At 43.4% G+C, this 17,441-nt stretch overlaps 1 protein-coding gene across 1 annotated transcript in view; it reads right to left on the bottom strand.

Annotated features, from left to right (window-relative positions):
• Positions 1-17,441, bottom strand: part of LOC147881156 (sister chromatid cohesion 1 protein 4-like) — a 60,735-nt gene that overhangs the window by 29,664 nt on the left and 13,630 nt on the right. Inside the window, exons 3-4 of the mRNA XM_087370180.1 lie at positions 5,378-5,475; positions 4,992-5,044 (exon numbers count right to left, since the gene is read on the bottom strand). Coding sequence (XP_087226306.1) covers positions 4,992-5,044; positions 5,378-5,475 — 151 coding nt within the window. The remainder of the gene's footprint in view (positions 1-4,991; positions 5,045-5,377; positions 5,476-17,441) is intronic.

The raw sequence follows: 17,441 nt of genomic DNA, 5'->3' as shown, positions 1-17,441 counted from the left end.
GGCCAAGAGGACCTGGTTGACCACCACAACTCTAGAGGCAAGATCCAGCTTGGCTGAGCTCCAAAAAAGGAGCTTCCTCCTGATGCTCTCCAACCTGCTGTCTTCCATAAGGTATTTCTGCATTCTGTAGCTGTCCATTGAGTTAATTTCCTAATTATAGAATTGCATTTTTGTCCCCGGGTTTCGCCATAGTTTTTGTAGCATTTTTTGTGTTACTATCTCCCTAATCTGACATGGATCTTCTGATATATCAGCAGCTGTTATACCGCATGATTCCATTTCCCCCCCTCTTTGCCATCCCGTGATTTGTTTAGCTTTCATCGCCTTGTATGGTATCCTACAGGCGTCCAGCTTTGTTGAGTTAAGCCATAAATTGGCTGAAGAAGGGTTAAAAGAGGGCTGAAAGAGGGATGAAAGAGGGCTGAAGGATTTGATGCTGAGCTTTGAAGGAGGGCTGAAGGGGAGTGGGGCTGAAGCTACCTGTAGCAGTGAAAAGGAGTGAATGGGGCTCAAGGAGGGCTGGAAAACCCTCAGGAGTGCAAGAGTACGAGGCTAAAGGAGTGGAGGGAGTGCAAGGCTAGAAGTGGAAGCCAAATCACAGGTAGAAACAACCAGAGGAAGCAGTGGAGGGGGGGGGTGGTCTAAAACGGCCCATTTCAGTTGGCTGAGACGGGTTTCAGACTATGCTGAAACTGAAACGTTTCAGACGCCATTTCAGAGGTCTAAAACATTCAGGCCTGTAACGGTGTTTCGGGGTAGGCTGGGCCCTGAAACGCATTTCAGCATAACTATGGCTGAAATTGACCTCAAAACTCAGACAAAAGCTCAAAAACTGATGCAACTAGTAGCCAAACAGCTTGAAATGGACTTTTGTAGGCACTGCTCCACAAAACTGCCTTGAAATGTTGTTGGACAGCTTGAAGTTGCTGTAGGAGGGGAAGAGCATTAGGGAGAGTGTAACCATTTGATACTTCTCTCGAGAGATACCAAATAATCTTTATTAGAATGGCTTTTGTGTAAAACTAGATTTTAGAAAGCAGGCCCTAGCTTTTTGCTAGGCCTAGTCTATAAAAGAAAGGCCCCAAGCCTCCCAGATGGATTGAAAAGTTGTACTCAGCTTCATGCTCTTCTCAGAGCCAATTGTACAAAGTATTTTCTATTGCAATAAAGACCTTCGAGGGTGGTCCAGCCCTTATTTTTGGGCCCTAGTGCCATGTACTGTCTTCTTCTCTCTCTTCCAATGTCCTCTTTCTTTCTGTGAATCCCTTCTTCCACCCCTTGCACGCTTCCCGAGGTGTTGTACGACTGATTCCAACACCATATGTACTAGTTCTTGGCACGCAGAACCTGTTTTTGAGTGTGAGATCCTGCCACAAACTGTTTTCCAGCCACTCGGGGCCACTACACCTACTGCAATTTGGATTTCCTGCCCTCCATTGAGCCTTGGACTTGCTGTGAATTGCTCTGGGAGGGGTTTTCTCCGTTGGAATCTGCCCCAATGCCCTGAATTTGCTATGATTTGATTCAAGAAGGGTGTCTAGGATTCATCAGATCTGTTTTCAGAGTGATGATGAGAAAAAAATAAGCAAAGCATCAAGAGAGCTAGAGAAGCCAAGAGAGCAAAAGAATGGTGACCGAAAGCTGGTTTCAAACCCCACGATTTTGTAGGTCTGTGACATCCAAGAGAAAATACAAATGTTATGCGACACTCATAACGATGACCTTTTTCCTTATTAAAGACCTTGTAGAAACCTACTATGATACCACTATAGAGGTGTGTAGAAGCAAGGGAACATAAATTTGAGTGCAAGGCAGGATGCAGCTGAACTGAGAGTCTGTTGCAGCAAACGTACAACTGAAGTGAAGTTACAAGCATAGGAAGGCTAGCCATAAACCCTAGACTAGTCAACTCGAGTGGAAACAAGAGAGCAAAAACGCAAGTGCAAGGGAGCAAGAAATGAAGCCGAACTGAGAGAGAAAACATACAACAAAAGTGAAGTTACAAGCCTATGAAGACTAGCTCTAAAGCCCTAGACTGGTCAACTCATGTTACAACTTTATGTTATAAGAGTTGACTTAGGTAAAGTGAACCCTACGGGGGAATAGACTCTCTCTCTCTCTCTCTCTCTCTCTCTCTCTACCAGTGCCGTTTGCTCGAGCTATCGAGCTCTTTATTTCAGCATAGTACTCAGCAAGGGTCTTAGAGTGGCCTTTGCTCTAGCCCATTGAGGCTTGTATGAGTTTTCTTTTTGGTGTACTTTGTACTTTGTCCCATAGGCCCGCAAGGCCTCCAGTGGATGTTAATACATCTTTCTTTCTCTCTGTCTCTCTTTCTCTCTATCTCTAGCTGAGCCAAAGATCGTGAAGAGCTTTGTATAGAGTACAAAGCACTGATATTAGTACACTACCCCAATCTTGGCAAAGCTATTCAATGAAGTGGTTTGCATCGGTTTTCTCAGCACCTAGACCCTCCACACTTTTATTCCAATTCACAAGGTAGGGGATTCCATAAGTCCTGAAAACTATAGGACCATCATGATTGGGCATGTCATGTCCAAAATTTATGCTGCAACACTTGACACTCATGTTACCCAAGAGGCAACGTGTTCGGGACACCGCGATGGGGTAACCAGGCTTCCAAGCAGATCATGCTACATTGGACCACATCTTTACATCGAGAGCTGACATTGATGAGGCATGAGTACAAAAGCAGAGTGTTTATTGTTGCTTTGTGGATTTCCACAAAGCCTTTGATACCATACCACGAGCCCGACTTTTCAGGCACTTAAGCTTGGGTACAATCAGGACATTATCTGAGCAGTCAAGGCACTATATGAGGGGGTATCAAGTAGAGTCAAGACTTCAACGGGGTGTACAGAAGTGATCATGAGCACAAACGGAGTCAAACAAGGTTGTCTGTCCGTTATCTTCACCGACCTTGTTTGGCATGTACATCAACGAGCTCGAGTCCTTCATCATAACTCTAGGAGGCACAAGTTCTTCATTAGTTGGATCCTTGATTCTAATTCTACTATATGTAGATGACGTGGTGTTACTCTCCTCAGTTGTTTGCGAGTCTTCAATGACATTTGGATGCACTGTAGTTTTTTTGCGAGATGCAGATGATTTGAAGGTCAACTTGGGCTCAACCTAGGTTATGACCTTCAACACATCTAAAGCGGCTGCACATAGAGAGAAGTTTACCTTCAATGGGACTCCGATAGAGATCATTGCATCCTACAAAAAGTTGGGAGTCCTCTTTTTAGGTCCAATTTTCACAATGTGACCAGCTATGCAGGCTTGTTTGAGTAGGGGACATGCCGTACTATCCATACTCCTGAACCAATGCTTCCACTCACCATTTTAGGATCCTAGAATGAAGTCTCTTCTTTTTTACTCATTGGTCCTCTTGGTTGGGTGGTGTGGTAGTACCTTTTGGGAGAATAGACTTATCGGAGACAGATTGGTCGTGCATAGAGAGACTTCAGGTTCTACTCCTCACTCGGTTGATCCTCAATAACCCGCATCAAATCAAACTTGCAGACTTTGAGACCACCCCTCTATAGCTTGATTCAGTCTTCCAGGTGGTCACTTATCTCCATAGGGTCAGGGACTTTGGTACCATAACAACGGGACGACGTAGATTGCCATAGCTAGCCCTAACTTGATATATGGGATTGGAGGTGGAGGGGGTTTAGAGGAATTGGTATGCTCGGACACACAGATTGTTTGGAGGGCTGGGGCTACAGATCAACATATTGCCACCATTTCAGTATAGCCTTGAAGCTCCATCCATTCTGCTGTCTATCAAGAGGTGAGCCAAGTCATCAGAGAGGATCCCTTGTAGCTCTACACATTCAGGACCTAGTTTGCATCTACTAGGCTTCCGGTGAAACTTGGCTTCTACAACAATCATTGCTTACGGATCTCAGAGGAGGGGTTCAACGAACTACTAGGTTACACCCAAATTCATCTTCCGCATGCATTGAAGATCTCGATGGGCCAGTTTTCAGTATTCTTCACACAGGCTATGGGTTGAGATAGGACAAGCAAAGGGAAAACCATGCACGAGACAGATTAGCACTTTATGTGATACGCAAGAGACCAAGATAGAGGATCCCTATGCTTTCAAATGCCCTGTATACAATGAAATCCGTGGACGGCACCAGTGTCTTTTCAATGCTGGTTTTGGCCCAATCAAAGAGTTCTTAGCACAACCAAATCAACGACGAGTGGATGTTTTCCTTCTTAAGACTCAAAGACAGAGATCAACATCAGGGACCGCCACCAGAGCACAAACATGGATTTTTTTTCTTTGGTGACCCGAGCCATGGACAGCAGGGGAGAGCCAACAGACAACTCTCAACAAATCCAACCCCGAATGGACACTCACATGAGGGCCGTAGACATATTCAAGTGGGGAGAGAGACCACTAGAGTGACGATAGCACTTGTTAGACAGCATGCCAGATCACAGAGACTATAGAGGAGGTATGGACCCGAGCGACGACAACATTCTATCACTAATTCTATCTCTCAACGCCATCCCTCGCCAGATTTCTGAGCCACTGTCAAAAGAGTTCGTCTTGTCTCTCCTTAGTCATCTAGTCGTGTTAGTCCCATAGATGGCATACACAGGTCCAGCCACTCAAGGCCAGGTGACCAATTGATAGACAATCAGGAGATTCTACTTGGTGTTTGCTTACCCTATTGTGGGTTTCTCTCACTGCGATAGCGGATGTACTATTTTAATTTCTTGACACAGGCATCAGCCTTGGATAGGGGTGCCCATTTTAATGGCCCCCACCCTTAGGTTTCATTGTATCTGGTTTCTTTTCAGTCTTGTAGGCCCTTTGGTCTTTCATAGACGTTTAAGGACCTCTAAGTCTCTCTCTCTCTCTCTCACACACACACACACACAGAGATAAACAGATAGATATTGTTAAACTTGTCCACAAAACTACTCATTGAAGGTTTGAATGGAATACAAACCTCACTTGACAGATCCAATATCAAATAAGGATTGCCACCTTCTGAAAATCTTTCTGTACACCACAACAAAGTGACGTCAAATCTCCGTTTTTAAGTGAATTAGACTTTTCCACCAACACGTTAGACAAAAATCAACAAATCAAAGATGTATAATATACAAATTGCGGCTTAAACAACTCTAAATTAAGGATGTGGATCAGAGAATTTTCAGCAAAACCTGTAAAAAAGACTAACCAGCTTGAGTCAAAATAAATTCCAATCAGTGAAAACGTTGAATAGAATTGGCACTCCCAATCATTGCAGATTGCCAAGATTTTAAGCGTGCACATATAGTTTAAAAGAGAGAAACAGAAACAAGAATAATACTAAAGCTAAATACATCATACCATCCAGAGCAAAAAGAGTTTGCGAGTAACCATGGACATCCCTACGATCCTGCAGAGTAATAAGGTCCCTAGCTGTAACATGGTGCTCAAATTCAGCACTGCAAACAGCACAAAAAGTCAAGTCAATGTTTGGTTGATTGGAAAGCAACATACTATATTTTTAATTCTTGAACACAATAAATAGTCCTTGATATTAGGCATGCATTTGCATTGCTAATTGTTAATTTTGTGATCCTTGTGTCAAGGTAGTCAAAAGGATTAAGCATGACATCTTGTCAAAGCTGGAAGAAACATGTCAGGCTGCCCCGTAATCTCCTGCCAAAAAGATTTTTTGAGCACTCTGAGTACATGTAAAGCATACTTTAGGCCTTCATATGGCACTTAAGTGAATAAGCCATGATCTACCTTTCGAAGTTTTGCTTTGAAATCCTTGTGAAGCATATCGACCTTTGTTTATTTATAAGATATGTTCATTGCTACGACACTTGAAAATGACTGAGTTTTTTCAAGATTATGTGTAATCTAACCAGTGTGGAATATGATGAAAACCTAGATCCTCTCATTCAAGCTTTTTTTTTCCCCATCACTTCATTAAGTATGATTGACAACCGCAAGAGCAAGCTCTAATGCAGGAGTACAACATGCCATGCATGAGAATAAAATAAACAGCTCAAAAAGAGCTAACAAAAATCGAAGGTGGAGGCTGAAAATGCCACCTCAACCTTGAAGAAGACTCAGAGAAAAAGGGAGATCCTCTCCAAACTCTGAAGAAGATAGCCCTCCTGGCAGTAGCTGCTCTAGAGGATCCTTGCATGCTCGACCAAATAGCCATGAAACTATGTATAGTATCACTCCATATACTGGCCATAGACTTGAAGGATGAACCTCTGAACCCTCTATCGCCCCCGTACATCTCGCCCTCCATAGATGCCATGCTGTAATGCTAGCCAGAATCTCCAATGATGTGTCTACCGAGGCATGAGGAGCTCTAAAAGGACTGAAAGGAACATCCTGAAGGGAACAAGGGTCCACTGAGTGTCGTCGTATAATGAAGGCAGAACTTAAGTCATGTCCCTCAAAAAACACCTGAGGGCCAGTGAGAGATAACCATGCCACTGATCCCCGGGTCATGAAGAAGGGTGCTCTATGAAAACTACAAATAATCCTAGCAACACCCTTCCAAATCGTCCTCGCCTATCTGCACTGTAACTGGCCTTTGACCAACAAAGGGTAGTGTAACTAACTCCACTATCTTAGAAATCTCAAATACAGCCAACTTGAACCATTGCCATTGCCCACAAAAAAAACTTATAACTTCACAGCAGAGAATCACTGAACCATTTAAGACGAGGGAGGCTAGAATGCCCCTACTCAAAAGCATGAAAAGTGACACCTGTTGGCCCCAACACTTGGCGCCCCTTGCGGTATTTATTTAATCACTGTGGAGAGGGAGGAGTGTCTTGCGTAGGGCTCAGAATGAAGAAGAGAATGGAGGCAAAAAGTGAAAGATGAAGAATGAGGGGGTGGAGTTGGTTTTTATAGGATTTGAGTTTAGGTTTATTTGATGACCATCATTATCATGACTTTAGTTCCATTCCTGTAGTCACCAGAATGGAGATTCCAGCCCACCAACACCTCAGTTCTCAGTGCACCTTGCACCAGACAGGAGCAAGAAGAGAGGCGTCCAAGAATATGGCCTCAGATGCAAGAAAGAAAGACCTTTGTCGCGAAGAAAGTCGAGAAAAGCTCCAAAAATGTCCTAGAATGGAGGCATCCAGATCCAAGAAGCATGCCAGCAGCAGCAGAGAGCAACAAGGGGAGGAGAACTATCGCGAAGAAAGCTCCCAAATAGACTTCAGCCAGCAAGAGAGAAGCTGCAAAAATCCGCCATCTTCAGAATGAGGGACTTCGAGTAGGAGTGAAGACTCAAAACAGAATGGAAAGGAATGGAAGGGCTCCAAGGCCTTCCAAGGGCTTCCAGAGGTGACACCTAGGTGCCACAAGGCAAGCAGAGAGGCCACACTAGCTCCACACACAGACACATGGCAATATGAGGCGTGGGAATTTAATGCCCCTAGGAGGGTCAGTTGGCACACCATGACCCTAATGCTTGGGAACCACTGACCCTAGTTTGTAGGATCTCTAGGGGGTCAATTTTTAAAGGATGACCCAACTGAACCAAACCAATGACCTTAGAAATTGAAACCACTCTAATAGCACTAGGAGTTGCACTTATTGCACATGAAATCATAGGTACCTTTTGGGCAAAGGCCCTTAGCCTAGCACCCTAGGCTAAATTCACTAACAGTTAGTTTGGACACTTCACCATCACCACCACGTCCCCATGACACACCCCCACTTGAAAAATCAAACTATCTTCTTTGCTGTCCCAAAATTACAGCAGATAGAAAAGGGTGTCACAATAGGCATAAACAGCCCATAATCCATAGTACAACATCACATTAAGTACCAAAAATACAATGTACATACAGCAGGACTGCAGATCCATCCGTATGGCAATGTATCAACCGATTGGAGTGTCATGATCACTCATCATAGAAGTCTCACAGAAGAAACATTGTCAGCATCAGTGCCTCGAGTGAAACCGCAATGTCACCAAGCGACCTCTATATATCCTGTGAGGCTGTCTGCACTGTGGGTGCGGAGGTGCTACCCCCCCCCCATGAACATCCAGTAATGCTCCAGACCTGTGCTCTGCTGAACCGGAATGAGCTGCTACCGCAGTAGGCTCGAGACCAGATGCCTCAAGGTAGAGCTGTAAAATCTGTGGTGAATCTGCCAATTCACTCTCTTCCATCCAGATCGCATTGTTTGCAGGATAATTCTTGCACTTCACTCGATAGCGTCTCCCAACTCTACCATTAACCTTCCGATCCTTATGTGCCACAATCTGCTCAGAATCAAGACCTCATCTTACTCGTCAACTTCAGGTTGCTCTTCAACTGGCATATCCAGTGACACTTCTTCATGAAAAGGCTTCAACAAGCTAACATTGAAAGCATTGTGGATGGTCCACTGCTCAGGTAACTTCAGCCTACAAGCTATCTCATTGATCTTCTCAAGAACTTGAAAGGGGCCATAGTACCTCACATTTAGCTTGGTGTACAACTTTACCTTCCCTTTCTTGCTCCTGAGGCATGCCTTATAAAAACGCGGCAACACTCAATCACCTTCTGTGAAGACCAGGTTTCTGCGATGCTTATCTGCAGCTCTTTTCTACTTGCCCTGACTGCGTTGAAGGGTATACTTAACCTTTTCATATGCTGCTCGCAATTCTTCCACATACTCATCTGCCACAAAAATCTTCTCTTTTGTATGCAAAATAGGAGGAACTTTCTCGCTCCTTCCACTATTTCAAGGCTGTACCGGATATCCCTGAATCCTCTCAAGTGTCAATTTTGGGTCAAACACGACATGATTCTTGATCACATAGTGTCCAATAATGGCACATCCATAGATTACAATAAGATCAAGCTTTTTATAGAGTCCCCCCCCCCCCCCGGAATTCCAAGGGAGTGCAACGGTTTACAGGCCATATGGACTACTATCGAAGGTTCATCCTGTTTTACGCAAACATAGCCCAACCATTGTTCAAGTCATCCATGCCTAGTGCTTCATCGCCATCGTCATCCACTCGCAGGGATGTGCACACGTGCAGTGGCTACTTGGAGGACATCTCTTATCTTAAGAGATCTATTATTTATTTACTACTACAACTTGATGTATTTTGGGGTTCTCTGCCCTGGGTTGTCCCCCTAAAATGATATGTATTGAGTGTTTGGTTTTCATTGAGTCTAAAGGTCCTCTGCCTTGGATAGTCCTCCTAAAAAGATGTTATTTTTTTGGTGTGTGGCTTCCTAACATGTCTTGTTATGAAGCCATCAGGAGATGTATTGGAAGGAGTCCTTCCATTGATGAGTTCTCCATTGTTGAGCCTCTGAGCCATGCTTGGTAGAGCCTCTGAGCCTGTTGTGCCATGCTCTCCAGCCTCTGAGCCATGCTCTTAGTCTTTTGCATCCATGCATGTTGGGCCTCTAAGCCATGCTAGATGAGCCTATGAGTCTGTTATACCATGCTCACTAGCCTCTGAGCCATGCACACTTGCCTCTGAGATTGCATAGGCTAATAGTTGGATGTTGTCATGGGTGTGGCTTCTCTCTTCTATTCTCTCACCTTGCCTTCATGGGGGGGTGTTGGAATATGAGGCCAAAGTGAGTCAAAAATGAGTGTACTAGGTGTCTAGGGGGTGTTTTAGAGTCTAGTGAGTCCTAGACATGCCACGTGTCATATTGGGAGTTATCCCATATACACTATGGCTTTCTGGAGTCCAGTGTCACACTCTATAGTGTTGTACTTGTCTTGAGTCATTAGAGATCAGTCAACATCAAGCTTTATATCATGTGAGTATTTTGGTTATCATTGCCTAGCACTTGTTCTTTCATTTGCTTTCCATTTTTGCCTTTCCATTATGCTTTCCATATTTCCATTCCGTTCCTAGTTAGCTTGGCATTCTCCTACCTCCATGTCTCTTCAGCCTTACCCGTGGAAGAGTGCACTGTATTGTTATATGCATACTCAATCAACAGCAAATACTGTTCCCACTTTGCTTTGTGCTCAGATACATAACAACGCTGCAAATCCAAAGCTGTAGAATTTGCCTCTTCTAATTGACCATCAGACTGTGGATGATAAGAAGATGAAAACAGCAATGCGGTACCCATGTTATCAAACAAGCCTCTCCAGAACATGCTGGTCATCCGTGGATCTCTATCGCTCACGATAGACTCATGCATCCCATGATACTTGAAAACAGACTTCAAGAATTCCTTTGCCATCCGCTCAGCTGTAATCTTCTTCCTTACTCGAATGAAGTGAGCCATCTTGCTAAATCTGCAAATTATGGTCCATATGCCATCATGACCAGAAGGACTACGAGGGAGATCAAAAACAAAATCCATAGCGATGCTCTACCATGATCTATCTGGTATAGGCAAAGGCTGAAGTAAACCGGGCTGTTTCTGCCTGTCATACTTCACCTTTTCACAAGTGATGCATGTCCTGACATAAGCCTCAACATCCTTTCGTAGAGAAGGCCAATAAAAGTAGTGCTCTACTGCTTTGATTATAGCCTCAATACCAATATGTCCTGCATACGGTGGGGCATGACTTTCTGTGAGTACCTTATGCCTCAATGGCTGCGTTACACGCAGCTTTCCATGCATCGTCATAAATCCTTCCTTGAGTGTATAATGATCATGCCGATTGCCCTCCATAAGCTGATCATAAATACATGCAAAAGCATCATTTGTAGCACACTGCTCCTGAAACCGGCCTCTAATCACTCAGAGGGCAGTGGAACTAAACCTTTAATCACTTCAGCAAGCTCACAAAGCATATATCACAACCATTAACCATTGCATGATCACCATTTGGCATTTACCCATCTGTTCACAAACAAAACCACTGAAAAAGGGATGGAGGCTAGAATGCCCCTGCTCAACAAACACAGACAAGTGCACCCGATTGGCCCCAAACACCGTGGCGGCCCTTTCGGTATCTCTTTATATTTCACAGTGAAATGATTACAAGTTGCATCTGGGAGACCTTCCCTGCAACTGAGCACGCAGCCCCAATTCACTGAGCCTTCGCAAGGCTTTCAAGCATAGAACACCATCACATAAGTGCACTTAATCCATGGGCTCAATCCAAACGCATTCTCTTTTCTGAGTGCAATTCCATTGGCTGTCCAGATGCAATCACACTGCACCCCAGCTGCACTCTCTTTGAGTGGTTTCCAGATGGCATTCATAAAGCTTTTCAAAGCTCCAAAATAAAATCAGCAAAGCAAATTATTGTCCACAATCCATCATGTCCAGTAGGAGTACGTGGAAGATCAAACACAAAATCCATAGCTATGCTTTGCCATGGTCTATCCGGAATTGGCAAAGGGTGTAACAACCCAGGTGCCTTCTGCTTGTCAAACTTTACTTTCTGACAAACCATGCATATTCTCACATATTCTTCCACATCTTTCCTCAAAGATGGCCAATAAAAGTATTGCTCTACTACTGTAATTGTTGCTGTAATTCCCCTATGTCCTGCATATGGAGGAGCGTGACTTTCCATTATGACTTTTCTGTCGCATCTGATCAGTGACACAAAGTCGTCCATGCATCAAAATGAAACCCTCTTTCAACATATAGTGATCATGCCTTTGACCATCAGAAAGCTAATCCTAAATAGTTGAAAAATCAACATCATTAACATACTGATCTTTCATCACAATCAAACACATTGTTGTAAGCAATGCTCACTGCTGAAACATTGGGTTTCTTGGAGACTGCTTCAGGCTGTGGTTTCCTAGAAAGTGCATTAGCCACGACATTTTTGTTACCCGGTACATGTACAATTTGAAAATGAAACATTGAGAGGAAGTTAGCCCATCTCATGTGCTTTTCAAATAATTTTCTCTGCGTGAGAAAATATCTAAGTGACTGATGATCTGTATGCACATAAAAATCAGCTCCAAGAAGGTAATGTTTCCATGTGGTCAAAGCATGTATCACTGCTAACATTTCCTTCTCGTATGTCTGCAAGTACAATTCAGCATCTTTGAGAACTCTACTCTCATATGCAACCACTCTACCATCCTGCATCAAAGTGCCTCCTATGCTGTTTCCACATGCATCACAAGTTACAGCAAAGGGTTTTGCAAGATCTAGCAAGATAATAATGGGTTCAGAAAACAACTTTTGCTTCAGCTCTTCAAAAGCTGCATTTTCCTTTGGTCCCCACCGAAACGGTACAGCTTTCTTCTGTAATGCATGCAAGGGAGAAGCAATTTCTGCAAAGTACTTTATAAACCTCCGATAGTATGAACACAACCCAAGAAAGCTTCTGACTTCATGCAAATTTTTCAGAATTGGCCCACTCCTTATGGCCTCAACTTTTGCAAGATCCATCTTGACTCATCCTTTGACACTATATGACCGAGAAAATGAATCTCATGCATAAAGAACTCACTTTTCTTTGTGTTTATTAATAGCTTGTGTCTTTTCAACTCTTGAAACACAATAGTGAGGTGTTTCCTGTGCTCCTGCTCATTTTTTAAGAACACAATGATGTCATCAAAGAAAGTGCCCACAAACTTTCTATGTGCTCTAAAAGTTATGTCCATCATTCTATTGAAAGTGGCAGGTGCATTAGTCAAACCAAAAGGCATCACAAGGAACTCATATAAGCCAAATGAAGTGCGGAAGGCAGTCTTGTAGACATCTTCAGGCCGTATCCTTATCTGATGGTATCCACTTTTAAGGTCAATACGACTGAACATTGAGAAACCTTCCAACCGATCCAATATATCATCAATGCGTGGAATTGGAAAACGGTTCTTAATTGTGACTTTATTCAAAGCCCTATAATCAATACACATTCTCCAACTGCCATCCTTCTTTTGCACAAGCAACACAGAGGAACAGTAAGGAGAATTACTTTCCAAGAGTTCCTTCACTTGTGACATTATCTCTTCTTGTTGTGCCTTACTGACACAATAGAGAGGTATATTAGGCGGTGAGCTTCCTAGAATTATATCAATTTGATAATCCTCGGGCCTCTTGCGAGAAAATTCTTGAGAAAGTGCATCTGAGAAACAATCCTGCAAATCTGAAATAAAAGCAGCTCTTTCTCTATCTAAAGCAGAAAGAGTAGAGTCTTCCTGAACTGGTTGGCTGTCCTCTTTGACAAAAATCAAGTACGCTAAAATATGACGCTTTATTACATGGGAAATACAAGAAGCTGAAACTACAGGGATGGACTCCCCTTTCAACTTTACATCAAGTACATGATTTTTGCCTCTATGAGTTAAAGAAATCTTCTGCTTTCTCATCTGCACATCAGCCCCCACCCTGTACATCCAAGGCATCCCAAGCAAAGCATCACACTTTGGCAAAGGCATAATGTAGAAGTCCTCTGCATCCTAATATCCCTGGATATGCATCCTCAACTTGCCAATGATAGGAGTGACAGGTGTGTTGAGTTCAAGGTTGGCCATATCACACATGCCGGATGGCCCCATTTCCTCAGGCTTGATGCCAAGCCTTCCTGCCATATCAGGAGTTATGAAATTTGCCTTTGCCCCAGAATCAAAGAAAAACAAACAATTCTGATTTCTGAATTTTCCCCATGCTCTGCACATCTCAATCTTTTTCGTTTCCTCTTCATCATGTGCATGTGCAAATCTAGAAGAAGTCCTGCGGAAGGTTTAGGCCTTTTGCCCTTCCGATCAGCCTGTTTATCACCATTCTTATCATCATCTGACCTCTCTCTTTTCTTGGATGGGCAATCATAAGAGCGGTGTCCCTCTCCTTTGCATATAAAACATTTGTTTTGCTCCATGAGTGACTTTTTCTCTTCATCAGATAACTTGGTACGGGGCTGTTTATTAGGTTGTCCATGCCTTTGATCAGCTTTGAATTGGGCTTTTCCTCCCTTTTGAAACAATCGTTTGCATTATTTTTATTTTCAGATTTGGTGTTTGGCAGCTCGTTTGCTGTCTTCTTTCTTTTTTTTTGGGGCAAAAAAGAGACTTCTATTAAGTAAGAAAGAAACTCGCTAGAGCAAGCTCTGTGCGGAAATACAACATGCTAAGCATGTAATAAAAACACCTCAGAAGAATGAGGTAGAAAGAAACCAAGGCTAAGGCTGAAAATGCCAACTCAACCTTGTAGAAGTCTCAGCAAAGAAGGGAGAGTCTCTCCAATCTCTGAGAAAAGTAACTCTCCTGGAGGAGGTTGCTCGAGAGGATCCCTGCATGGTCGCCCAAATGGCCATCAGAGTGTGTACCGTATCTGTCCAAGTACTGGCCAAGATCTGAGAAGGGTGAACTTGAGAACCCTCCAAAGCCTCAGTGCATCTAGCTCTCCAAATGTGCCATGCTGCAATGCTAGCTAAGACCTCCCATAAAGAGTTAACCGAGGAATGAGCAGCCCTGAAGAGAGTGGCCGGAACATCCTCTACAGAGCATGACTCCACAAGGTGTCATCGGATGTGAAGAGCCCAAGAGGAGTCATGTCTCTCAAAGAAAACCTGGGGCCCTGAAAGAGTGAGCCAAGCCACTGATCCCTAGGTCATATAGAAGGGGAGGCGAACAAAAGTGCTGAAAAGTCTTGCAATCCCCTTCCATATGATTCTCGCCTGTCTGCAATCCCAAAGGCAGTGCTGTATTGTCTCCAAAGCAAAAAGGCAACGAGGGCAAGTAGGGTCAGCCCCGAACCTGGATCTCCAATGGTTCACTGCTATCCCACCATGAATAGAAAGCCAAAAAAAGAGAGTGATTTTTCATTCCAATGGGATTTCTAGAGCCTCTGCCAAAAAAATTTCTGCAAGTCAGAAGAAATCTGAGCTTGAGATCTAAGGTAGATACTCATAGCTTCCGCCACAAACAAAAAAAGAAAAGGGGCAAGACGACATCCCTGGCGGACTGATCTGGAAATCTGAAACCTATCCCCTCTTACCCCCCCAATGAGCACCTGGCTATGGGCTGATCTGTGGAGAGAGGATACTCCTCTAATCCATGCATCTCAAAAAGCTGTCTTCTTTCTTGCTGCCCAAATTCTTCTCCTGCATCCATGCATATGCTGTCCTTGCATTCTCAATTAATTGAGTCAGAGAACCCACCTTGGTTTTGATGCAATAATCACGTAGCTTACTAGGCAATCCACAACAGTACGTCTCTATGTGCTCTTTCAAAGAAACATGCCTGTAAGAGCTCAATGGCAGCAAAACATGCCAAAACCTCTGGGTGTAATCATTAAGATTCTTGCAAAGTTTGTCTGACAAGTCATGCCAGTGTGAAAGTACTTCAACTTCAAAAGTTGGAGTAAGCCAAGTAGAAGAGAACACTTGCTTAAATTCCAGCCAAGTAGCAGGTGCATCTCCATGAAGCATAAGGTTGGTGTACCACTTAAGTGCATTGCCTTTCAAACATGTGGCAACCTTCCTCATCTTGGATGCTTCTGTAAACAAACCCTCAAGAAATGCAGGATCAAACTGTTGAAGGAATATGAGGGCTTTGTACCTGTCCTGTACTCCATTATATGTCTCAAACTTGACATGAGAACCACCATCCTTAAATTCTTTATATACATTTGATATTGGCTGTCCCACATTCCCTTCACTAGGGAGAGCCATGCTTGGCTGAACATTAGGCATGGGAGCATATGCTGTGGCTTGCATGCCTGGCTGCATTCCCACATTGTCATACATGGCTTGCTTTCTATGCCCAGTTGGCGGTGAAATCAACATAGCATCAAAGATAGAATCTGTACCAAAATATTCAGGTTGCTGCCTCAAATATGGCTGAGGTGGCTGAGCCACATCTATGGACTGCACATTATTATTTTGAGAAGTAGAAGTACCCAAACCAAGGCCTTGTGCTGGCTGCTCATACTATTGCACTGGCTTTACTTTTTTTACCTCTTTCTCAAGTGCTCTTTTGGGGGATTCCTCTCTCTTGGAAGTCACTGTTTGAGTCATTTTTTATGCATGTCCGTCATGGGAAACTGATGCATGAGTGTGCGGTCCACCATGAGAAGCTGATGCATGTGTGTACTCACTCTTTCCGTGCTTGTGCTTTCTTGATTTCTTCTTCTTCTTCTTCTTGGCATTTGTTTGCACAATCTGAGCCAAATTTTGAGTCAACTAAGTCAAAGCAGTCACTGCACTTGCAAGCTGTGCATTCAACATAGTAGCATCATCTGACTCACTGCTTCAACATAGTAGCATCATCTGACTCACTGCTAGAACTAGTATCACCATTGAGCTCAGTTGTAGCTTCATGTGTGGCCTACTCAAAAGGCATTTGTTGTGCTCCCCCTGCAGCTGTACACTAGCTGGATCATTCAGGCTTTCTTGCCTTCTCCTTTGAGGAGTTGTGGAGCTCTCTTGCTCATGGGTACTCACCATGTTTATGGTTGTAATATTCAGCTGTCAAAAAGTGCAGCAAAGATATCCTTCCACCAAACTGTAGGATCCCGTAGGATAGAATAGACGCATCTTGCAAGAGGTGTGAGAGCACAATGAAAGAAAGATGGTAGATCTCTATTATGATTGTAAGAGAGAGGACTCTCTCTTATAGAAAAGGGGAGAAGGTAATACCTTCCCTACATAGTGGCAATCAGTCCCTACATCAATGGGAATCAATCCCTACATCAGTGGGATTGCCTTCGTCTTACATCATCACTTAGGTCACACACTAGACACATCATAGCACTTGATGTGCCTTTACAACACACACAAACACACATGTGACCCCCCTAGATGCACACATGCACCATAGAGCAAGCCCTTGATCATACTTATATACCTTTGTAAGACTAGAATAAGTCCAATCATACCTTGATCATACTTACCCCAACAAACCCCCCTCAAGGGATTGCCTCTTGCAGTGTCAAGGATTCATCTAGTCTCATAGTTTCTCATGCCATCTCATGGTGGTCAAGGATTAATCTATGGCTAGCATCTCATGCTAGCAAGGGTTCCCAAGGGTGTGAGTTTCACAGAAATGGGATAGTCAAAACACATATCACATGGTCTACATCATATGGTGACTAGAGGTGATTTACATATTCTTTTTGGAGTAACGGTTCCCAAAAATGTGAGTTTCACAGAAATGGGATAGTCAAAACACATATCACATGGTCTACATCATATGGTGACCAGAGGTGATTTACATATTCTTTTTGGAGTACTACTCCAGGCAGAGAACCTCAAAATTTGACCAATTGATGATAAACAAAGAAGACAAAGTGCCTAAAAAGCATAGTCTTCATTTTATTCATTTGCTGATGGAGTTCTTCCTTCAGCCATATTTGCTTTGTTGTTGAAGTAGTCCTTCTTGTCTTTGATCAACCAATTAGCTTTTCTTTTGTAGACTTCTTTCCATTCACAACATTCCATATCTTCTTTTTCAAAAGCATAAACTTGGCTTTTGTTTGCCAAGTATGGAAATTAGTTCCATCCAACTTCTCAAAAAAGGTCTTAGCTT

Source organism: Dipteris shenzhenensis, chromosome 31 (assembly GCF_047967505.1).
Source record: "Dipteris shenzhenensis isolate YYH24624 ecotype China chromosome 31, Dip_SZ_1.0, whole genome shotgun sequence".
NCBI classification, from domain to species: Eukaryota; Viridiplantae; Streptophyta; class Polypodiopsida; order Gleicheniales; family Dipteridaceae; genus Dipteris; species Dipteris shenzhenensis.
The sequence above is the reverse complement of the archived record's forward strand: the minus strand, read 5'-3'. Positions and strand labels throughout refer to the sequence as shown.